At 61.6% G+C, this 23,390-nt stretch overlaps 2 protein-coding genes across 5 annotated transcripts in view; one reads left to right on the top strand and one right to left on the bottom strand.

Annotated features, from left to right (window-relative positions):
• Positions 1-771: 771 nt before the first annotated feature.
• Positions 772-11,407, top strand: AP5Z1 (adaptor related protein complex 5 subunit zeta 1). 2 transcript variants are annotated; one of them, XM_041748925.1, is made up of 17 exons: positions 772-872; positions 3,691-3,828; positions 4,085-4,271; positions 4,712-4,856; positions 5,029-5,141; positions 5,582-5,750; positions 6,114-6,254; positions 6,542-6,579; positions 6,660-6,822; positions 7,297-7,475; positions 7,998-8,140; positions 8,437-8,577; positions 9,295-9,406; positions 9,556-9,653; positions 10,142-10,274; positions 10,359-10,573; positions 10,821-11,407. In XM_041748925.1, exons 1-17 carry the CDS (start codon positions 832-834, stop codon positions 11,089-11,091), a joined length of 2,427 nt encoding a protein of 808 aa, XP_041604859.1. In that variant the 5' UTR covers positions 772-831; the 3' UTR covers positions 11,092-11,407. The 2 variants fall into 2 exon arrangements, with proteins under 2 accessions (XP_041604859.1, XP_041604860.1); XM_041748926.1 differs by lacking the exons at positions 10,142-10,274; positions 10,359-10,573; positions 10,821-11,407 and adding an exon at positions 9,839-10,124.
• A 2,097-nt stretch (positions 11,408-13,504) lies between these two features.
• RADIL (Rap associating with DIL domain) overlaps positions 13,505-23,390 on the bottom strand; it is a 68,660-nt gene continuing 58,774 nt past the window's right edge. Inside the window, exons 8-15 of one of the 3 annotated variants that reach the window (XM_041748923.1) lie at positions 22,641-22,878; positions 21,657-21,829; positions 17,491-17,641; positions 16,320-16,510; positions 15,833-16,160; positions 14,875-15,014; positions 14,517-14,656; positions 13,505-14,214 (exon numbers count right to left, since the gene is read on the bottom strand). In XM_041748923.1, coding sequence (XP_041604857.1) covers positions 14,109-14,214; positions 14,517-14,656; positions 14,875-15,014; positions 15,833-16,160; positions 16,320-16,510; positions 17,491-17,641; positions 21,657-21,829; positions 22,641-22,878 — 1,467 coding nt within the window. In that variant the 3' untranslated portion in view covers positions 13,505-14,108. Of the gene's footprint in view, positions 14,215-14,516; positions 14,657-14,874; positions 15,094-15,832; positions 16,511-17,490; positions 17,642-21,656; positions 21,830-22,640; positions 22,879-23,390 lie in introns of those variants that run through there. The other 2 variants (XM_041748922.1, XM_041748924.1) reach the window with 2 other exon arrangements.

Below are 23,390 nucleotides of genomic sequence, written 5' to 3'. Positions count from 1 at the left end.
CTCTCCCCAGGGCCACCCCATGCACTGTCCATCCTGCTGCCAGACATCAGGACCCCCATCAGGTGCATTCACGCCCCGGGAAGCAGGCCCGCCTGCCCCCTCCCCCTCCCTAGATCTGACAGCCTGTGGGCCCCGCTTAGGCTCCCGTGCCCCGTGCCCGGCCTGCCCCGTTCAGCCCGGAACAGCATTGCCACGCACGCTTGTCACCGCCTGGTGGCGCACCCCGTCTCCAGGCGGCCGGCAGGCGGGAATACCGTGGCCAACGCATCTTTCCAAGGGCTAGAAGTTGGCTTTCCCCCCTCTAAGCCTGTCGCCTCAGAGCCTGTGGTCAGGATGGGCAGGGGGTAGGCCTTTTAAAAGCAGCAGTACAGCCAGACTAAATACATGAGAGCTTCAAAGCAAAAGAAAACAAAACACCACGAAGAGGTTCAGCTGTTCCCGCAAACTGCCAGACACGGGTGCAGCCCACGCCACAGGGCTCGGGTCCTGTTTTCAAGTCGTACCGCGCAGAGGACCTGCACACAGTAGTGCGGGTCTGCGGCCAGGAGAAACCTAGAAGCGGGGCAGTGGCCCTGGGGCTGGTGACGAACCGTCTCCTAATAGCACCCGGGGGCCCAAAGTCCACGGGGATGCCTGGGGTCCCGGGGTGCCGAGGCCCCGGGGCCCGCAGCGAAGCAGGGCGACCCGGAGCGCTGACGGCCCCGCCCCCGACAGGCTCCGCCACAGCCCATTGGCCGGCGGCCTGTCCGCCCCGCCCACGTGACGCGGCACGTGACGCGCCCCGGAAGCGGCGGGGCGGTGTCTCCGGGCGGCGGCGGCGGCGGCGGCGGCATGTTTACGGCGGCGGCCGAGGGTCTGCTGCACCAGGCCAGGTGGCCCGGGTTCCCCTTGAGGCCCCGGGCGGGCGGCGGGCGGGCGGCGGGCGGCGGGGGCCTCACGGAGGGGGGCCCGCGTGCGGCGGAGCCCCGGGGGCGGGGGGCGGGGATCGCTCTCCCGCGCGTGCGTTAGATCGGGTGGGAAGTCGCCGTCCGGCCCGGCCCGGCCGCAGCCCGCTCTGGACTCCCAGGCCCGGTCGGCAGCCCCTGGCCTCCGCAGTAGCTCTCCAGTGAGCCATGAGGATGGGAAGCAGGCAGATACAGTAACCATTCAGGGGTAGGATTCGCAGCGCCCGGAGATGTGTTTGGAGACAGGAGGAGGAACAGGGCAAGATGGGGTTTCTGGCTTTCTGGGTGGTGCCATTCCCTTGGCGCTGGGGCAGAAGAGAAGTTGGGGGAGTCATTCGGCCAATGAGCCACTGAGGAGAGCTGCTTGCTTTCACCCGCGGGGGAAAGCAAGGTGGAGGCTCGCCCCTCCCCCCCGTCCATCAGACAGGGTAAGACCTGGTGCCACTTGTGTAGAAGAAGCAGTCAGAACCACGAGCCCGGGGCAAACTGGATCTGCACCTGGAACAATTGATGGGGAAAGACCGGGATGGTTGTGGCTGCTGTAACTCCGTGGAGTCGAGATCTTGAATGCAGATTAGGTTCTGAAGGCTGTGAACGGGGCAGAAATCTTCTGCAGTCAAAATGACCCTTGAAAAACCTGCTGGGAGAGCACCTCATGGATTCGTAGCACCACCTGTCTCTCCTTCACCGTGGGACAGAGATCCCAGTGTTCAAGCTCCAGTATTACAACTCAGGCTCATATGAATTTAGGGGTTGTGTTGAGTGAAAACAGGTATCTTTAAATACCAGCAGCATCTCACTCACCACTCAATATGCTCACCCCGTGTTCTTGCCAAGAGACCCACGGAAACCGACACCCACCCAGAACGCCACGTCACGGGGCTTACCCCTCTACAGCTCACCTTCTCCGGGCCACACGTCTGCGGAATCAAAGGCGGAATGAATGACACCTCGCCTTCTAAATTCCTGTGCCTCCCTCTGTCTCGGGTGGGCGAGTGGGCAGATTGAGGGTAGCGTATGGGGTCCCACATCCACGTAACTTGTGTAATTTCGCCCCTTTAGGGCTTGAGGGAAGCCGATCACCCTCAGTTAGGTCTTACTGGTTTTCACAGTATTCTGTCCTAACTAAGCCTGCCATTGGGAGGGGGGGGGGGGTACTCTAGAACAATCTGCTAATGTTCCGGAATTAGGATTTGGGAGTGAATTTTAGTGACTGAACATTCTGGAGATGAAAGCAAGGATGGAGAAAGCCATCAGAAGCATCTTTTGTGAGCTGAAGACTAACTGAAGGAAGTGGGACTTGGAGAAGGGGTGGACAGGGGTGTGCAGCAAATCAGGGGAGGTTTCCAGAAGCCCAAGACTGCTGATCGGAGGCTCTGTGTGGGAGGTAACCTGGGAGGGAGAGGTAGGGCCGAGAGCAAGAGAAACTGGACCGGTGTTTCTGGGAAGTAAGGAGGGCCCAGGACCCTGCAAGCATTGTTAGTGTCCATAGGAGTTTGGGTCCAAAGGCGAACTATTAAAAGGTCTGAGCAGATTGGCCTTTTAGAAAGAATGCCACAATTTAGAGAATGTACTGGAAGGGATTCACTGGGATGGGAGGTACCACCATTCTAGGAAAGAGTCTTTCGTGTTATTTTGAGGCAGCCTGGTGGCCCCCCGCTCAGTGTCAGCAGCCCGGTGAGGAACAGACTCGACCAGGCCTCCTGTCTTCGTGTCCTCATCCCATTGTGTCTATTGCGTTTGTAAGTCACCAGGTCCAACTGTGGCTGTGTCAAGTACCGGGAAAATGAAAATGGGATAGGAGGTGGGAAGGACACCAGAAGTAGTGGGGGATTCATTGAGGTTTATCTGCCAGCCTTCAAGTGAGAACAAGAAATGGAAGAAGCAGCCCCAGGTGCTGGTCAGACCGAGGCTGGAGCTCCCTGTCTGTCTGGGTTCAAAATTCTGGGTTCCTGAGCTCGAGTGTCTGATTGGTCCAGTCTGGGTTTAGTGGATCTCAGCCGTGGCTAGAGGGGTGAGGGGACCCTCCGAGAGCCCCCCCTAGAAGTCCCTAATACCGTGTCTCCTGGGCTGATTGTCTCGTCTTGCCTTTTGGCTGGGACAGAAGCCTAAAAACCCAGGTTTCCATTTTGAGACTGTGGGATATCCTACCTGTTGATGCTCAATAGATGCATTTTAACTAAACGGTAAATGTTACGATAAGTAATTATGTTACTTATTGTTTGGTATAAATACTTATATTTGATATAAATATTTACAAATATAAGGGCAAAAAATATTTGCCTTTTAATAAAGCCGATTTCATTCTTGTTCCCAGAAGCAAAAGGCTCATGGAAGGAATCTTTTGAAAAGCAACTTATTTAGGACTAAAATGCCCTTTATTCTGACTCTTAAAATCAATCAGTTTTAGTTCTTCCACTCTGGCAACAACAAAAATCTGCAGGTGTGGTGTCTCCGTACCGGGGTCCCCTATAACTGTTGGAGTGGGGGTCTCCCGCCTGGCAGCGGGGACAGTGACCGGGCGATGGCCGGGTGCCATTGGTGAAGTAACCAGCCAGCGACTGTCCCCGAGAGGAGCTGTGGGGGCTGGACTCACTTTCCCACAGGACACCCAGGCTTCTGTGCTCCGTGGCGTGGGGGTTTTCTGCAGTCCCAGAGCCACTGTGTCATAGCTCAGGGCCGCACTTCTGGTTCCCCTGACTGGGTGCCCCCACACCAGGTTGCCAATGCCCCACTCTTTGTCTAGAGGGATCCAGGATGAGGAGCTGCAGAAATTTTGTTCCCGGGTCGTTAAGCTGCTGCAGAAGGAGGAACTGGGTCCCGACGCTGTAGATGCCTTGCAGAGGCTCTTCCTCATCGTCTCAGCCACGAAATACAAGAGGAAGTAAGTGTGATGATCTTGGGGGATGCAGGCCCCGGCCAGGCTCCCAGCACGTGAGGCTGCGGTGGGTGCCTGTCCGCACCTGGCAGGTTAGCACACACGTGTGTCGGGCCCTGGCATCTTCTGTCCTCGGAAAGCCGCACCAATGGCCCTCAGATACAGAAAGCTCTTCCTGCCTGCCAGGGGGCCCCCGGGGGCTTCTGGGGGTGGGTGCTCCTTCAGTGATGTGCCACCCACCCACACAGCCTTGTCCTCCCAGGCTGGAGAAGACCTGCGTGGACCTGCTACAGACCACACTCTGCGCACCCAAGTGCCCCGAGCAGCTCCAGCTTCTCTGCACTGCCATCCTGAGAGAGAGGTCACCCTCTGATGACCTGAACCTGTCCTGTGACCACGTCCAGAACAGCCGGCAGCTGAGCCTGGTGGCCTCTGTACTCTTGGCCCAGGTGAGGTGACGATCCATCTCTGCTCAGATGGGCCATCCTGTTCTTGGTGGCTCTGGGGTACCAGTGCACGGTCCCTGTGCAGACACGGACCTGCCACATGCGCAGGCTTGGCTTGACCTCGCCTCCCCTTCCATTCCACTGTGTTTGTGGGTGCTGCTGGCGTGCCAGTACACCCTGCACCCGGATGCTTCTGGAAGGAGAAGTACCAGCCTCCCCTGACCCCTCCTGGTCTGCCCCCATTATTCCCGGGGAGGTGGCCAGGCTCTGTGAAGGCTAATTCTGGGGACACTCCTGGACATAAGAGGTAGCATCATGGAAACAGTGATGCTTGTAGAGACGCAGCCTACAGCCCCATCCCAGATGTGTTCAGACGAGATGACCTGTCGTTCACCCACTCAGGCAGGTCACCACTTCATGATCCCCCTGTGTTGCACTTGAAGGGTGACAAAAAGGAAGAGGTCAGAAGCGTGGGCCAGCGTGCCTTCAGAGTCCTTGAGAGCCGGCAGCCCGAGGGGCCCAGTCTGAGGCACCTGCTCCCGGTTGTGTGCAAGGTCACCCACCTGGCCCCACACACCCTCCATGAAGGTAGTCGCCTGTTTTTCCCTAGAGGAGGGATGGTGGAGAGATGGTGGGGGAGGCCTGAGGACCCAGCACTGTCTAGTGCTCATTGTCTAGAAGGACCTGCTCATGCCCGTGTGGCGCAAGTCTGCGGGGTTGACTGTTTCCCACATGTTGCCCTGCCTCTCTCCATCCGTAGACCAGACCAACCTGCTCAGCAAGAGGCTGGTGGACTGGCTTCGCTATGCGAGCGTCCAGCAAGGAGTCCCACACACTTCCGGAGGCTTCTTCTCTGCACCCAGAGCCCGGCAGGTGAGCCTGGAGACTCAGAACTTCCATGTCCTGGGGCTTCCCTCGCTGTCCTGGCCAGCATTGCCCCAGGGTCCCTTCAGCTCCTCCTGTCCTTCCACCTGCCCTGGTTCCAGAATGATCCCTCCCCACTTGTGTGGGTAGGCTCTGGGTCCCCAGGGTTGAGCCCCCAGCCTGTGATGTGTGCCAATCCCACTGGCAAGGGTCACTTACCTGATAGAGGACCGTGTCAGCTCAGGTGCCAGCATTTATATGTCTCATGGGGGCCCCCTAGTCCACAAGAGTGTGAGGGCAGAGCCAGGCATGCAGCCTCCCCTCTGCCCTCCCTGGTACCTGTGAGCCTGTTGGCGCCCCCTGGCCTTGGACCCCAGCACCTCCCTGGCCCCCAGCACCTCCCAGCCCAGGTCCCCCATGGCCCTTCCTTCCTTCCTTACCTCCTGCAGCCAGGCCCTGTCACCGAGGTAGATGGAGCGGTGGCCACAGATTTCTTCACCGTGCTGTCCACGGGCCAGCACTTCACAGAGGACCAGTGGCTGAACGTGCAGGCCTTCTCCATGCTCCGGGCATGGCTGCTACACAGCAGCCCCCGGGGCCCCAGCAGCCCCGACACAGGTGGGACGCAGGGGAGGGGAGCAGGAGGGAGGCAGGACCAGGTGTGCCCTGGGGGAATGCTGGCAGCCCTGGCCGAGCCTCATTGGCACCGGGAGGCCCTTCCCCATCATGCAGGAGAAGCCGGGGTGATCACTGAGGGCAGACATCAACAAGGGTGTCAGAGAGCTTCACCAGAGCCCTTCTCTGCAGCAGTGTAGACAGGTGGACTTTCCGGGGGAGGTGGGATGCCTGTCCATGGGGCGTCTGGTGAGGGTGACGGTGGGGGCCGGCGGGGCAAGGCCTGGGTGGCCTGCCGCAGGGGCTCCCTTCACGCCCCTGGATGGGCCAGGCCGAGTGTCCCCCGAGTGCCCCCCTCTCTTCCAGACGACAAGTCGGAGCTGGAGGGCTCCACCCTGTCTGTGCTGTCGGCCACCTCCACCGCCAGCCACCTGCTGCCGCCCCAGGAGCGGCTGAGGGAGAAGGCCTTCGAGTACTGCCAGCGCCTCATCGAGCAGAGCACGCGGCGTGAGTCCTGCTGTCAGGCTCCACCCCGAGGGCGCCAGAGCCTGGCCAGCGTCTTTGTCCCAGGGGGGCCTTTGGCTTCCCGGCCTAAGCCCCAGGGATCTGGGCAGCGGACAGGACCTGTCCCTAGCCCACCAGCATCTGGCCCAGCCTCCCGTCCCCCTGGGGTGGGGGCGCCCTCTGCTGGTCTGCTCCCTGCCACCGTGTCCTCCTGAAGCTTCCAGAACAGGGTGTGTCGTGCTCACTGTTTGATGGTGACCAGAGACCAGGTGACTTTCTTCCTTCCCCAGGAGCCCTGCGGAAGGGGGACTCGGACCTGCAGAAAGCCGTAGGTGCCGGGCGGGCCGGGCGGGGCGGGCCTCACCCCCGTGGCTCTGTCCGAGCCCAGCCTCTGTGCCCGCCCCACAGTGCCTGGTAGAGGCTGTGCTGCTGCTGGACGTGCTCTGTCGGCAGGACCCGTCCTTCCTGTACCGCACACTGTCCTGCCTGAAGGCCCTGCACGCGCGGCTGTGCGGGGACCCGGCCCGGGTGCGGGCGCTGCTGCCCATCGCGCAGTTCTTCCTGAACCATGGTGAGCCCCTGTTTCACGCGCCGTCTCTCGGGGTCCAGACACTGTTCTGGTTCGAGGTGAAGCACAGCCTCTCTGTTCCTGTTTGTTGCTCCTCTTCCTTTGTTCGTGGAGCCACGTCGTTTTAATGGACTGTTAGCACCAAACAGGGTGGTGTTTAAATGGGTCATGTAGTGGATTGAACTGTGGCAGCTTCACACTGATCTTAGAACTCTTTGCCACGAGAGTGCACGCGAGTTTTGTGGAAGGTGCCATGAATCCAGCACGTTCCAAAGAAGGTTCCACACTGTGTGACTCAGGATTGGTTTGTCGCCAGAGACTCCCAGGGAGAGCAGGCTGTGGCGTGGCCAGTTTTCCCTGTGGAGGAAGGACACCTGGGGCGTCTGGTGTCCAGGACTCCGAGGGCCCCTAGCCAGCCGTCCTCACAAGGAGGCAGGGACATTCTGCTGGCGTCCTGACACCGCCGCTGCCTTTCAGGGGAGGCGGCCGCCGTGGACTCAGAAGCCATCCTCCAGCACCTGTTCACCAGGATCCCCTGCGAGCTCTTCCACAGCCCCATGCTGGCTTTCGAGTTTGTCTGCTTCTGCAGGGACAGCCTTCCCGTGTTTGGCAGGAACCTTGACATTCTCAGACGGAGCTTCCCCAACCTCTTCAAGGCATGCTCCGGTGTGCTCAGGCCAGAGTGGGTGGCCCGGCGGGGTGGGGATGCAGTGCCCCTTTCCCTGCTCTTCCCTCCTGGGAGGTGGCCTGGGCTGCAGGCAGAGGGCCCAGGGACCACCAGGGAGTGGGGGTGAGGGGTGGGAGGGTGCTTCTGTGCATCACACCCTGGGGAGCTCCCTGCTGGGCCCACCTGCAGTTTATTCTAGAACTTGCCCTGTAGGCTCCTCTCATCCAAGAGCTTTGCCTGCTGGGCTCAGCCCTCCGTGCTGCTGACTTTTGATGTGTGTCTGTGACTGGCTATAGTCACTGCGTGGGCTTTGCTAATTCAGCTGGAGCCTCAGTCCTTTTGTTAGAGAAAAAACAGTGATGAATGCAAATCATCATTGCTATGAAGCGAACACAGGGGCAGGGGGTTTTACAGATTACAGTGGCCCAGGGGCCGTGGGTGGGACCAAGGGGCTCTCCCCTGCCCCATGGGGGCCCTCCCGGCTCCCACCGAGCATAGCTCGTCCCCGCAGCTCCTGGCCTGGAACAGCCCAGCCCTCACCTCGGAGTTCGTGGCACTCTTGCCATCACTGGTGGACTCGGCCACGGCCGTGGAAATGCTCCACACGCTGCTGGACCTGCCCTGTCTCACTGCGGCCTTGGACCTGCAGCTCAGGTGAGCCCTGGCGGTGACAACTGTCCTGGGTCCCCTCCCCATCCCCTGCTGTTCGTGAGCTGCCCCAACGAGAGCACCCATCCCCTGGGCCTTGGAGCCTCTGGCGGGTCTCACACAGCGGTAGAACCCCACCCTGCAGGTACTGGGTCCCAGGCCCCTTCCGGTCCGTCCCTCTGAGGCTCACCGCTGGCTCAGGGTGCTGTGATGGCACAGTGACGACTGCTCTGTCTCTCCTGAGGGCTGGAGTCAAGTCTCTCCACCCCGGAGCCTGGCCTTAGGCATCTGCTTGCTCGCAGGCTGTCACCAGCTGCAGCCGAAAGACCGCTGTGGGATGTCTCCCTCAGGAACCCTAGCTGCCTGGAGGCCTCCCGGGACCCACAGTTCCAGGGTCTCCTCCAGCACCTGCTGCGTGCCACGGCCAGTGGAACCACGGAGAGGTAGGGGCCGCTTGGGCCGGGGGGGCCCTGGTTGGAGGGGGGGTGCCTGCAGCTGAGCATCCCCATCCCCCTGGGCCCAGGTAGGACAGGAGAACACCCTGAAGCCTTGGGACAGGGCTATATGTGTGGCCAGAGGCCATTCCCAGTGTGGGTGAGACTGGTCTGGGGACATCTGCCCCCCGGCCTTGTGCCTTCTGGCCCAAAGGGGCCTCTGTGGTCACCCCCCACCCTTGGCAGGCACCACCCATGCTGTGGGTGCTCGCTGGACGCGGGCTTCCCACTCAGTTCTTTACCAGCTCCCTGATGTGGTCCACACAACCCTGCAAGATAGGCACTGTGGTGACTCCATCCTGCAGCTAGAGAAACCAAGGGGTAGCACTCCCCAGGAGTGGGAGGGCCAGGACTGGAACAAGGCATCCCGACTGCAGACCCCGTGTGAGCCGTCCCCATGTCCCGTGGGAGCAGTACTGCCCTGAGTGGCCAGTGGCTGATGATGGGAGCAAGGCTCTAGCAGGAGGCAGCAGGCATGGTGACAGGGTGGCCTTGTCCCAGGAGGGCAGTGCAGGCGGGTTCAGAACTGGGTCCATGCCACGGCACCATGACCCCGTCCTTTCTCCCCTCAGGCACCAGCCAACTGTGGATGCGTGGAGAGCGCACCCATGGGCCCCGGGGAGCAGGTGGGCAGGTGCTCAGGGGGATGTGCCGTGTGCCCCGCAGGTTGGTGCCGCTCCACCAGCTGCTGCAGCCCCTGGCCAGCCTCACCCGGGTGATGCAGTGTGCTGAGGCCGTGCCCACCCTGCTCCAGGCCTTCTTCTCAGCTGTGACCCAGGTGAGCCCACTTCCCGGATCCTCCAGTCCCACACCAAAGGGCTGGCCATGGACCTTTGCAGAGCCTGTGTCCTTGATCGAAGAGCCCGCTGCCGATCAGCGAGAGGCACCGGGAAGGGGCCTGAGTATATATCTCCCTCTTCACCCCAGTTTGCTGATGGGGCCTTGAGCAACCAGCTGGCACTGCTGCTCCTGGAGAGAAGTGACTCCCTTTACCAGGTCCCCCAGTACGAGGCCCATGTGCACAGGTGGGTGCATCACCGCCTCCCTGACCCTGCTGCCCCCACCCCGGCCTCCCGCTCAGCCTACTGCAGCTTTGAGTCCCCACGTCCCCTAGGCTACACCCCCTTCCAGCTCTCTGTGGCACATCTCCTGTCCTCCAGCATCACCCCCAGGCCAAGCTGCTGCTCATGTTCCTCTGTCCCCAGTCCAGATGGGCCCCGTGTGCATCCCTCCTGCCCCAGCTCTGTAACCTCCAGTATGGCCCAAGTCCCTCTCTGAGGAGCCTTCCAGACCATCCATCCTCCTTCCAGAAGGCCCGATCCACACAGGCCTGTGCCCACGCCACTCGCCAGCCCCAGTGTCCTCCCCAGTGGGCTGTGGGTTCCTTCAGAGGACAGACCATTTCCACCTGGTGCTCAGAGGCTCCCCCCACCCCCACCTGATTCTGGTTCTGGATCGGGGGCTACGGTCTGGAGCCTGGGGGTGGCTGCCCACCAATGTCCTCCCCGGGTAGGGTGCTGAGCTCACAGTTCCTGGTCCTGTGTGCGCGGCACCCATCACTGGTGGTCGAGCTGGCTAAAGAGCTGCTGGAGTTCGTGGGGAGTGTGAGCAGCGTCCACAGCAGAGAGGCCATGCTCACGGCTGTGGTAAGGCCGCCCCGCCCCACCCTGCCTCTTCCCCTTCCCAAGCCAGGGTGCCTGCAGAAGGGCTGAGGCTCTGTCCCCACCCAGGTGTGGGCTGTCGGCGAGTACCTGTCCGTGTCCTGGGACCGTCGGTGTACCGTGGAGCAGATCAACCGATTCTTTGAGGTCCTTGAGGCCCTGCTCTTCGAAGTCACCCAGTCCCGCCCATCTGCCACCCTTCCCAAGTGCCCCCCACAGGTCATCACGGTGCTCATGACCACACTGACCAAGCTGGCCTCCCGGAGCCAAGACCTGATTCCCAGGTACAGGATGGGGCAGACGGGGGAGACCTGCATGCCACCCCTTGGGGAAGGGGAGATGGCTTTCGGATATCTCCCAGGCCCCCAGGGTCTGCCCATGACTGGCAGCACGAGGGTGACGTGGACACAGGTGGTGTGGGCAGCATCCTCGTTGCCTCACTTCTCCCAGCCGAAGCCCCATGGCCTGGAGGCCACGGCTGTCCCACGAGGGGTGCATCCACAGCTCACCAACTGGGATCCTTATCCTCAGGGTCTCTCTGTTCCTGTCAAAGATGAGGAGCCTGGCCCAGAACCCAGCCCCGAGCTCCGACCGCTGTGGGGAGGACGCGGGGGCTGTCTGCACACGGGCCGCCGAGCTGCTCACCCTGCTGAAAATGCCCAGCGTGGCCCAGTTCGTGCTCACGCCCAGTGCTGAGGTGTCAGAGCCTCGCTACCACCGTGACACCAACACGGCTCTGCCCTTGGCCCTGCGCACTGTCAGTCGCCTGGTGGAGAAGGAGGCAGGCCTCCTGCTGGGGTGAAGGGATGAAGACCCAGTGGAGGCTGGCTGGGCTGCAGATAAGAGACCCGTATTAGGGCCAGACTGCGGCTTCCAGAACCAGAGGGCCCGTCAGGAGGGGTGTGAGACCCGGGGAGGAGCTTGGGGTGGGTCTCAGGGCTGTCCCATGCACACCTTCCTCTGGTTGTGTTTCTCGTGCACTGAGCTGTGCTGAAACAGGTCTGACTCAAGCCCTCACTCCTTTTGGGGCTAGATGGGGGCTGCTTGGTCTGTTTCTGGCTGCTCCTTGTTTGGGGGCAAGAAGAGATCCAGCTACAATAAAGGTCTTTTAGAAAGTCCCTGTATGCACAAAGCAGGGGAGAGGGCCCCATACAGGGGAGTGCGCTGGGCTGGGAGGCCTGGCCCAGGGCAGGTGGGGACCCCCCCCAGCTGGGGCAGGCACCTGGGGCTGTTCCTTCCCACCTAGTCCCCACAGCAGCCCAGATGCTACAAAAACAACAACAGGACTATGGACAGTCAGGAAGCATGTGACCTTCCCAGAAGTGCAGCCACCACTGGAAGGGCCTTTGCTCAGTATCCTTTCTTAGCCTGTCTTCTGGTACTACTGAATGATTAGAGAAACTGCGGCTGGGGCTCTGGGGCTCTTTGGCCTGCAGCCCCCTGCCATCAGGGCAGCACCAACCCAGCAGGGTGCTCGGCCTCCGCCTGACTCCTGCGGGCAGAGCCCGAGAGAAAATCCAGGATCGCTCTGGTATTATGCCACGTGAGGGAGACACGCTGAGTGTGGCAGAGCGAGGAACGTGCCCTGCCCGCTGCCCCAGCAACTCCTGCCCCGCTCCAGCCTTTCACAGCAGCTCCCAAGGCTGCCCCTCGGCTCGGCCGCGCGCACAGGCGCCCGGCACCAGGTGGCGCTCCTGCTCCGCGAGCCCCACGCCCGACCCGCCGGCCCCGGCCCCGGCCCTCCCGCGGACACGGAGGAGGGACCTGGCGCCGGCCGGCAGGGGGTGCCCGCCTCGGCTCGGCCTGGCGTCTTCCGAGAGGACGCGTGGCGGCCGGTGGAGCGGGCCGGGGACGGGCGGAGCGACCCTTGGGCTCCCCGCCCCCGTGGCCCCGGGCGTCCAGGCCGGGTGTGCCGAGCCCCCCTGCCCAGGCCGACCTGGTGCGGCCCGGCCCGGCCCGGGGTGAGGATGTCTGTCCCCGAGGGGTCCGTTACCTCTGCGGGATGCCTGCGGGGCTGTTTTCAGTTCGTGCTCAGCGGGCGGTGTTTGCCCGAAGCTCGGTCTCAAACCCGCGCCAGGGCTGCTTGGTGAGGACGGGTTTTGCGGAGACCCATTTGCCTGCTTCACACGGAGCCAAGGCCAATCGGGAGTCCCTTTAGGTTTTCTCTGCGGGGCGAACTGCCAGAGCTCAGACCCCGGGGGCCTCCCAAGGGCAGATGGGTCTCCTGCCACCCTCCGGTTGTGGCCTGGGGTGCGGCGCGAACCCCTCCCTGGGCGTCCTGTCCCACGTGCTGGGCCAGCAGGCTGTGGGCAGAAGCTTCGGCAGCCTGCTCGGCCTCGCGCTTTGCCACTGCCGAGAGCATCCCCGGCCGGTGCGTCGGTCTGGGAGGGGGGAGGCGCGTGGGGCAGACGTGGACCCCGCCTGGAGCTTGGAACCCCCTCCAGCTGCGCTCAGCCGGGTGAGCCATGTCTTCACACACTGAGCGTCCTGTCCCTTCAGAGCGTTAGTATGGCCGTGGCCGACCTAGAGAATCAGGCTGCAAAGCGGAGGGGGCCCTGAGCAGTTACGGCCTGTGAGGCGCCCACCGCTGTGCGTCCAGCCCCTTCCCAGGGCTCCAGCTCCTTGGGAACTTGGGTTTTGTGGGGTCGCCCACTGGGCTCCATGGCTTTGTCTCCTCCACTGCGCACAGCGGTCAGGAACCGAGACCAGTAATTGGTTGAGCCTTAGGCTCCTGCCGGCCCCTCAGAACTTGAGGCCTTGTTTCAATTTGGAGCTATCGGAATTTTCCTTTTTGGTTCAATTGTACATTTAAAGTGAATTTTTAAAAAATACACATCATCCAGCAGTTTCGGATTCAGTAGCAGGCGGCGCTTCAAAGCAGGCCAAGCCCTGGCCCCTACCTGAGCGGCCCAGCCAAGGGCCTGCAGCAGGTCAGGCGCGCCTCTCCCCTACGCTCGCCAGAGGGCAGCATGGAGCTGCGCGAAGCCCAGTGCATGGGACTGACCTAGGTAGGACACCTCTCCCTGTGAGGGGCGCATTGGCCAGCACCCTTTCTCCCCCAGGTCTCTCTGTGCTTGTTTGAGCCCAGCCGTGAGCTCTGCGCCGTGACGACCGCACAAGAGCCATCTGTACATAGGCCACCACGCTGACCCTGGTGAAGATCCCGAGATGTCCCAGCCCCGCCATCACCAGGACACTGCCACGGCCCTGGCCCTGCGCACCGCCAGCCACCTGGTGAAGGAGGTGAGCCTCCTGCCGGGGTGAAGGGACGGTGACCCGGTGGACACCCGCCCAGTTGCAGATTAAGAGCCTGGCCTGGTATTAGGGCAAAGCTGCAGCTTTCGTGACCAGAGGGGCGGTCAGGAGAGGCGTGAGGCCCAGGGAGGAGCCCAGGTGCCCAGGGGTCAGGGGTTGTCTAGACCCTTTGAACTTTATGCTGTACATGTGTGACCAGCAGGAGCAGAGGCAGCTACCCCCTCCCCACCATCTGGGCCTCAGGGCTGGGTGGGGGACAGAGTTAGTTAAAACCATATGGGGCATCACAAGGATCCTGCGTCCTCCCAGGGGGTCTCCCTCTGGACCCCAGCACAGTGTCCACACTAGCTCCACACACTGCCACCCTCTCAGAATACGAAAGATAGTTTATTGAATCTATACGTCTCCATTAAAATTTTTAAACATAAAAGCTCTGTAACAAACATCACAACTTAGTGTTATCTGTCATATAAATAAAATATACACTAAGATGTACATTATCCACAGCAGGGAACACGGCATGAGCGCGGGAGCAGCAGGGCGGGGAGCACAGGGGCGGCCACCCTAGGGAGGCGGCGTGCGGAAGCGGATCTTCTTGGCTGTTTCCACATCAGACTTGGCAACCAGAAACCGCATCTTCTTTCCCCCGTGTCGGATCAGGTCCACGGCCCTAAAACCCAGCGCAGGGGAAGGAGGATGGTGGAGCGGGGCTCGTGTCGTGGGGGCTCCCGGGGGTGCCCAGGATGGGGGCCTACCCCATGCCGTGACCCAGAAGTGCTCAGAGGGGCCTGTGCTCACACTGCCTGGTCCAGAGCCCAGCCCCCACCCCGAGGAGCCCCTGGTGGAGCTGGGGTGTCGTCAGAGGTCAAACGAGCAGCTGAGGGCTGAGCCTGGACCTCTACCACAGGGTAAGGATGGGACCTGCTCACGGGCCTCGGGGTACCCTGGGGCTGCGGCACAAGGCGGTGGTACCTCAGGTAGCTGACGCCCAGCAGGCTGCTGCCGTTCACTTCCAGGATGCGGTCTCCCAGGGACAGCCGGCCGTCCGACGCTGCAGGGCTACCCGGGAGCAGGGTCTGGATGTAGAGCCCAGGGGAGCCCAGCGGCGTGTGCTGGGGGGAGAAGCAGCGGCCTCAGGGCGCCATGGTCTTCAGCGTGTCTGCGAGGGCAGGCCTGGACACCATCACAGCCCCCAAGGACCGAGGTGACGCTGCACGCTCTTCCCTCCTCCCGGATTCCTGGAAACTGCCCACGCCCCAAGCCCCTGGTCCCCAGCCCTCCTCTCCTGGTGAGCTCTCACGTTGCGGGCCTGTGCAGAGGGACAACTCACCATCCCATCGATCAGGCCCATCCCCAGTCCAGAGGGGCCCCGCTCCAGCTCCACCACAAAGACATAGCAGAAGTCCTCGGTGCTGGAGCTGTGGCTGGAGGGGGCGGCAGGGGACTCGTCCTCGTGACCCGCCCCATCTCCTGGGTGGGCAAGGAGACGTGCCACTGTACGCTGCTGCAGCAGCCCACCCCAGGCCCAGAGACAGTGCTCACACAGCTCCTGTCGGGGTGGAGGGTCTGGACTCCGTCTGTGGGCAGTGCCCCCGTGTGCCTTTGGGGCACGTCCACCCCCCCTCGCAGCTGCCCCAGGACACCAGCCCCTGTCAGAGGCTGGCTAGTGCCAGTGGCTGAGCAGTGGGCTCTGCCCACGGTCCCCCCAGGCTCCCTCTCTCCTGCCACAGAACTCTCCTGAGACCCTCCCCAGACCCCCTGCCCAGTACCAGGACCCCCAGAAAGCCTGCCCTTTGTTGACTGGGGCCACCGTGAGGGTGGAGGGTTGCATCAGTTCTCTCTCCAGGTCAGGTCAGGGCTTCGGGCAGAGCTTACAGCCCCCATCTCTGCACTGCTGAGCAGGTGTCCTGCCTCCAGCCTGGCTCAGCCTGTGCTCAGACCACACTCCGGGGTCTGCAGCACTGTCGGGGGCTGTTCTGCCCCATCCAGCCCCCGGGGAGGGGGGCACACATGCCCTGCCTCCTCCCCGCCCCCGTGCCTCACACCTCCTCCCATGTGTCACCTGAGTCATCACCTGAGCCCGCTCTCCCTCCGCCCTGAGTGTGGAGACTCAGTCCCATAGACAGTTGTGCGTGGCCCGGCTGCCCACCCCGTCTGGTGCCCCAGGCTATAGGGTTCCCGGGCAGGTACTAAAAGCCCAGGCCAGACAGGCCCCCGGGACCTCATTGGTGGAATGACCCAAAGGGGATCAGCCCAGGTGCCAGCAGGGCTGGGGTACAGGCCCTCACCTTCTGGAGCTGCCCCCCGGGAGCCACTTTGTCCGTTCTTCCTCCCTTCCAGGAGCGTTTGCCCACAGGTGCCACCAGGCTCTGGCCAGTCGGGGACAGCGGGCTCAAGGCTGAGTGGGGTGCCGGGAGGCGTGAGCAGGCACGAGGAGTCTGCATGCAGGGGGCCAGCCTGGGGGCCCCCGCGGCTCTGCCTTCCCGGAGGGCCCTGTGCTCGGGGAGCCCCTGAGGAAGGAAGAGCGCGCATCTGGCTGGCTTCACGGGCTCCCCTGGAAACCAGCGGGCAGCTCTGGCCCTCTGGGTGCCCTTCCGGGGTGGTGTGGTGTGGGCCCTGGAGGCAGGGGAGAGGGAGAAAGAGTTCAGGTATTGATGGGCTGACAGGAGGGGCCCAACGTGGTGGGAGAACCAGAGGGGTGTCCCCAGCCTTCTGCAGCCGGGGCTCCACGAGCTGCCCAGGGCAGCAGCCAGGCCCTGTGTCGGACCCAGGTACCTGGAGGTACTCTGGCTGGGACGGCCCACCCCCAGGACTGGGTTTGCTGCGCAGGCTCCACAGGAAGTGGCGGATGTAGAGGAGGTGCTGGTAGATGCTGTCATCCAGGCAATCTGCTTCCAGATCCACCTGGAAGCCCTCACTGGGCAAAACGATAGGCGGGGGGTTTTCATAGGACTCCAGGACATCCTCTGCGGGGGAGGGACACACTGTGACCGGCCTGGCCAAAACAAAACTTCCTGCCCCTTACCAGGCTCACCTGCCACCCCTGCCCAATACTGTAGGGACTAGGGTCACAGCAGTGGGGCATTCAGGCGAAGACAGCTGCCCACACCAGCTCTCAGCCCTTCAGTCCCAGTGACCACCCAGGATGAAGCCCAAGCTCCCAGGGAGGACATGGCCCTGCCAAGTGGAACCTCTGCCTCACCCCCAGCTCCACCCGCCCCTCTGGGCACTCCCGGCCTGTGCTGACTGCATTCCGCATGTGTCACCATGATCCATTAGCTGGTGGCATGTGTCTGTACTAAAACAGGAGCCTGGTCCCACAGCAAGACGGCCAGCACCCACACAATTTGGGGCTCCTGGCAGAGAGCACCCCCATGCGGCCGGCCTCAGGAGTGAGGAGGGGCCCAAGGTCCCACTCAGACCACTGGCTCCATCCAGGCCAAGGCTCCAGGTGATAGGGGCACAGCAGAATGTCGCCCACAGCCTTATTTCTAGCTGTACTTTCTACCTTCTTTTAATTTCCATCTCTGTATCACGATGTTATGCAACGAAAAGAGATGGGCATCTATTTGTAAATCACACATATATGCACATACAGAGGCCCATGTCCACTGGGTGGGGCAAGCACACCACCTCCCCCTCAGTGTGGGGACCTGCTCTCCTCTGGTGGGCGGTGCACCAAGCAAGGCCCCATCCTTGTGCTCCTTGATGGGGAGGGGACCTCTGGCCTGACCCAGAGGTTGGAACTGGGCCATGGACTGTAGACTCTGACATCCAGCTGTGGGATCTCAGAGTCCCTAGGCAGGGGACAGACCCACGCACTCGGGAGGAAGATGGCCCCAGATGCTCTGCGGGCTCCTCTAGGGAAGTCCCCCAGGGAGGCTCCCCTTTGCCCCCAACACAGCCCACAGGACCCCTTGCTCCTGCCCCTAGGACGGCAGCTCACCTGACTTGAAAGCATCGGGGCTGTCCTGGGCACCTGGCTCCCAGGCGCTCATGGGGCCCATGGCCGAGGCCAGCTGGTACTGAGTCAGCAGCCGGTGCAGCTGCGCGGGGCTCAGGGTGGGGAACGCAGCCCGCAGGTTTGCCCAGCTCATCTGGGTGACAAGAAGGAGCTTGTGGTCAAGACCCCTGGGGGGGCACAGCTACACCCCCAGGGAGGGTCTTCCGGCCACTCTGCGGGCAGGGGCAGAGGCCTGTAAGGGCTGATGAGGCCAGCAAGGGGGGTCAAAGCCCCAGGGGTGGCCGTTCCTGGGGGCCAGCAGGCACCACACCACACGCTCTGTGCCCCCGACATGCCTCTCACCGCATCGTGGTAGGGCCGAGAAGGGAGGGAAGGAGCCCTGGGGACACGGGGCACAGAAACAGGATTCCTGCCTCACGGCATGCATGGAAGAGGCGTCGACCTGGCAGCCTCAAGACTCCATGACGGCCCAGCCTTCCACCACCTGGGACCCCCGAGACTGGCTCTGTGGGCACAGGACAGGGAGGCTCCTCCAGGGGGGCTGGCCACCCAAGCCATGCAAAAAAGGGCAGACTTGTGCATGATGACGTCAAACAGCTTGCACATCCCCTGGACCACAGTCTCTCCCGCAGCTTCCTGACAGGTGCCCCGAGGACCCCCGCTGACCCTGCCCATCGGGGCTGGCCCACGCCCTGGGTGGCATGTGGTGGCTCATTGTCCCCCAGCTCCTGAGGTTGCTCTTCAAAGTTGGAAAACACTCTGTTGGCGAATCTTCGGGATGTGTCCCGTCTTTATTCTTCCAGGAAGTTCACAGATTTCTCATGCCCAAGGTCCTGACATCGTGGCGCTGAGTCCCCCCTGCAAGTTGGTCTGGCCACCGAGCTGCTCAGCCGCAGGCACCTCCAGAAGCTCTGGGTCGGCGGCCCGGGACCTCGGGGTCTGGGCTGCCACTTGCTGCGCGCTCTGCACTCCTGCTGTTTGGACCTTGTTGGCCGGCGCCCTCCTCCCATCTTGCCTTAGCGACTCTGCTTCACTCTCTCCCGGGTTTACTGCCAAGAGGCCGGGGCTGCGGTTAGCAGGTGCCTCTGCCAGAGGGACAGCAGTACCCCGAGGCTCCCGGTGGGGGGGGGGGCGGTGCAGGGCAGCCGCTGGGAGCCCGCAGGCTCTGGAGGCCTCCGGGTGCCTGAGGCAGTGCCCTCTGGCTTTCCCCGTCCCTGGAATCCAGGCTTCACTGCCCACCCCGTGCTGCGTCCAGGGCTGGGGTCAGGGAGCCACCAGCAGGGACCCAGCACACTCACGCGTCCGTCTTACCCCAGCATAGGGACACTTTCTGGGTGACTTTGTGGACTCTGTCTCCCGATCTTGCCACTGAATCCTTCCTCTCTGCTGTCACGGTTTTAGTTTCCAAGAGTCCTTTTGGTTCTCTTATTTATAGAATCCTATTATTTAACGGACACTAAGTCTTTTTTTATCTTCATGAAGATATAAATTTTTTTTAAAGTTTCTTCTTCCTGAGAAGTCTGTTTCAGTGGATGTCCAACTATGGCCTGTATTTATAGGGCTCTCAGGCTAAAAGTTCTCACCTTTTTTAAAGGGCTTAACAACAACAGAAGAATTTGGGATGGTGACTATATGTGGCCCGCAAAGCCTACAGTATTGACCACCTGGCCCTTTACAGAGAAGTCTGTCAACCCCTGATTGTTGTCCCCCGACCTCATCTCCCCGAGCCCGTGTCTGTTGTGTTGGAAGCCACTCACTCACGTTTCAGCGTGGGTGCTGGGTCTGCCTGGCTGCCTCACGGTGGGACCCAGGTCTGCATCCTCTATCCCCAGCTCCCAGCTGTCACCAACCACCCAGCACCGCTAGGTCAGCCACCTGCTGCGGGGGAGGGCACAGGTCCCAGCCAAGCCGGCAGTGGCACACAGCCTCCAGCACTCAGAAGCCACTTGGCACCTGAGAAGCCCCCTTTATCGGGGTGAGACTCCTGGTGTCGGGCTGACAGCCTGGTTTCCTAGCCTGGACACCCTTTGTCTTCAGTGCTCTAGAAATGAGCCCTGGTCTTCTGCTGGCAAGTGTGAGGAAAGGGCCGGCACCCGGCTGTGTAGGAAGGGGCAGCAGAGCACCCAGTGTGCCCGCTTCGTCCTCTTCCCGTGCATGTCATGTTGGAAGTACCACGAACACACGGGAACCGTACACGTCCAAGGTGCCCAACTGCTGTTCACAGAGGGGCCAGCTGGTGCTCCCAGCTGAGGACAGGAGCGGAGAGCAGCCCAGGCCCCACCACTCCCCTGCAGAGCAGCGTCCCGACTCCAATGCTACAGCCGCAGCCGGGCTTCCTCCCTCGGGAGGAAGGTCCTGATGCTGGGACCACAATAATCCCTGCACCCCAGGCCTGACTCTCGCTCACCAACACTGCTCATGGTTGCCAATGGCCACACATCCATGCCACTGTGCAGTAGCGCATGCCGGTGGATGCACCCCGCTTCGTTCACCCCTTGTGCCGCTGAGTGCTCTTTGGGGCTCTCTATACCTGTGACATCCCCGTCTGCATCTGCGAAGTGCAGACCAAAGCACTTCTTGCCGGAGAACCAGTCAGCTGCCCTGACTATGAACACTGTTAAATGTGTCCCCCAGTTTTACTGAGATGCAATCATTACTACTCATTTTTAATATAGGGTCGGAATGATGTACCCTTCATTCTGGTATCAGCAATTTGTAATTCCCCACCTTTGTTAGACTTTTCAAAGAGCCACTCCTGGCTTTCTGCTCTTCTCTGTTCCCCGTTTACAGATCTTGGGGTTGGAAGGAGCAGGAGCAGCACCACCTCCTGCTCCAGGATCTGCATCCTCCCTCCTGTTCTTGGCCTCCTTGCGTCTTCCTCCGGAGCCAGCCTCCTCCACTGCGCAGGCACTCATCCCCCTTCCTGGCCTCCAAACGTCTCATCTCCATGTTCTCCGTCCCTATGGGCTTATGCCACCAAGAAGCCCAGCTTTGCTTTGGTTCGGTGCCATTGTGGAGGAAGCCAACCACATGCCTGCGTCCCAGCTGTGCTCAGCACCCAGGCGTCCCCAGTTTCTGAATTTTCTCTAGCAAACCCACACTTCACTTTTAGGATAATCAAAACCAAATAACTTCAAAGACACTTGAGCAAGATCTGATCCCCAATACGTGGTAGATTCTCAGTACCTGCTGAGTGATCGCCAGCTGTGTGGCCTAGGCTTAGCCAGCATGAAGCAGTGGTCCCCTGAGGGCAAAGCCAGGTGACATGCATGAAGTTGGTTATGCCCTGTGGGTGTGCAGCAGACAGCAGCTCCCGCCATTACTAAGAGTGATGGTGATGCAGGCACAGATGAGATTTTCTGAGTTGTGATCCTTGGGTAGAGGCCGAGTACCCCAATTTTATTCCAGACTGAAAGGTCTATGATCCCTGTAGGAACTTCACATGTGCTCCCCTGGATGCTCCCGGCAGCACCAGCCATGCAAACCTCTCCCCATCATCCCTGTGGCACACTCAGTGCTTTGCCAGGCAGGAAAGGGACACCGCTGGTTTGGTTTCAGTGGTATGGGGGCCAACTGTGTGGAGAAGCGACTGAGGGAGAAGGTGAGGAGCTGTGCTAACTTCCTGTTGAGCTTCCAACAAGTGACCACAAATGCACATGCTGACAGTTCAGGGGGTCAGATATCCAGTGTGCATGGGGCCAAACCCAAGAAGCCAGCAGGGCTGTGTCCTCCTTGCTCATTTTGGTTGCCTGAACTCAGTTCCTTGTGACTGTAGAATAGTAGTCCGTTTCTGTGCTGGCTTCAGCTGAGGGCCGTTCCCACCTTCGGGAGGCCGCTGCACCCCATGTGCATCTTCAGAGGCAGGCAGGCGGTGGAGTCCCTCCTCCTCCTGTCCTCTCTCTGACCCGCTCTTCTGAGCCCACCGGACAAGCCAGGGTAAGCTCTCCATCTCAGGGTCTCTAAACTTAATCACACATTCAGAGCTGCCTGTGCTAGGTGGGGCCAGGGGACTGGACACAGACCTCTTTGGGGCCTGCTCCTGCCTGCAGGTGGTAGTGGCTATGGAACAGAAGCAACTCTGCAAGATCTCAGAGGCCCAGAAGCCAGGTCTGGGGCCCATGCCGGGTTTGTAACTGTGCCCCTCCTACCTGGATAAGCTGGGCCCGGGGAGTGGCCAGCAGGTTGAGTGTGCAAGAAAGCTTCCGGAAGAAGCGCTCTCCAGCCTCCCCATAGCCGGCGCTCCTCATCCACTCCAGGAGCTGCTGCAGGCGGGCACAGGCCTGGACACCTCTGGGCCAGTGGAAGCAACTGAGAGAGGGGCCTAGGAGCAGAGAGGGCAGGTGAACCCAGCTGCTCCTCACAGGGGCGTGCTGTCCACCCTCACCCAAGGAGGTCCCCAACACCTGTACTCCCCGACCCCAAGCCTCTGAGGACAGACCTCATGACCTTACATTGGTCTCCAAGTTACCCAGCCTGTGTCTGGACCCCTCTCTGGGTTGGGTGGGGTAGGCATGGGCGTGAGGGGGCAGGGCAGGGAGGGGCTATGACAGCCACTGAATCCCAGGTGCAGAGACATGGGCCACACCTACAGCCGAGACCCCTTGCTCCCATCTGGATCCTGCCTGAAGACCCCAAGCAGCCCAGGAAGGCCATGCTGGTGACACAGGTGCATCACGGGTTCACACCCGCTCTCATCTCCCCATGTCCCAGCAGGACCCCTGGCTGGAAGTAACTGGCGCTCCAAGCCCCTGGCAGTGAGGAGAGCCTGGGGGCCAGCAAGGCAAGGTCAGAGACCACATCACCTCAGAGCCTGTCCACCTTCTCTCACTGCTGGGGCTGTGTAGGGACAAAATGAGCCAGGAAAGGCCAGTACAGACCCCCACCCCTCCCACCACCCCGGGGTGTCTGCAGACACAGATGGACATTACTGCTCCTGGAGGGACTTGCTCTGTGACATTAGCTACTCTCCTGGGCCTCCACTCCCAGCCCTTCCTGGCACCGCCTGGACGCCCGTGGATCAAGGTGCCTCCTGGAACTGCAGAGAGCAGACGCCACGGTCCTCAGCGCTCACCAGCACCCGCGGCTTGGTTCTTACTGCAGGAGTGTGGGTCCCCAACACCCCCGGGCCTCACCCTTGTCCAGGAGCTGGTTGAAGAGCAGAGTGCTGGAGAAGAAGAAGAGGTATGCCAGCACCTGGGAGGCAATCTCAGGGTGCATCTGGAACTGCCGCAGGAGGTCCAGGGTGGCCTGGTACACGGACACGACATGGCGCAGCTCCTCCGGCAGTTGGGGAGCAGAGCACCAGCTCTCCCGGCGCTCTGTCTGGAAAGGGGGGCACTCCAGCAGGGCCGGGAGGCAGACATACAGGGACTAGAGGGGAGAGGGAAACACCAGCTGTGGTCTGCAGGGGCCTTGGGGGCCACACAAGCGCCCCCTGCCTGGGCCTGATCACATATCCTGCTCAACAGGCCTCGGCTGCCCCAAGCCAAGGCCAAACCCGCTTATAGGGGCAGATGACACCAGGAGGCCACAGAGCCCCAGCCAAAGGGCTGCTGGGGACACTCCACGGGTCTTGAGGGGACGGGGCTCGCCCCTCTTGTTCCATCAGACAAAAGAGTGGTGAGGGGGCAGCCGACTGGCCTGGAGTTCCCCCCAGGACCACACCCCTGGCCCCGGAGCACCCCTTCCCACAGAGCTGAGCCAGGCACAGCACTGGGGGGCCAAGGCGATGGTCCTGGTGGAAGATCCAGCAGGAAGGCAGGCCCCTACACTCATCTTGGGGCCGACGGGGCAGCATCTGCTGCTCCCCAGAAACAAGGTGAAAGCTCTGCTTTCCCAGGGGGTCCTCACTGCCACCACACCTCAAAGTGATCCTGTGATGA

Source organism: Vulpes lagopus, chromosome 3 (genome assembly GCF_018345385.1).
Source record: "Vulpes lagopus strain Blue_001 chromosome 3, ASM1834538v1, whole genome shotgun sequence".
In the NCBI taxonomy this organism is placed as follows: Eukaryota; Metazoa; Chordata; class Mammalia; order Carnivora; family Canidae; genus Vulpes; species Vulpes lagopus.
The sequence above is the reverse complement of the archived record's forward strand: the minus strand, read 5'-3'. Positions and strand labels throughout refer to the sequence as shown.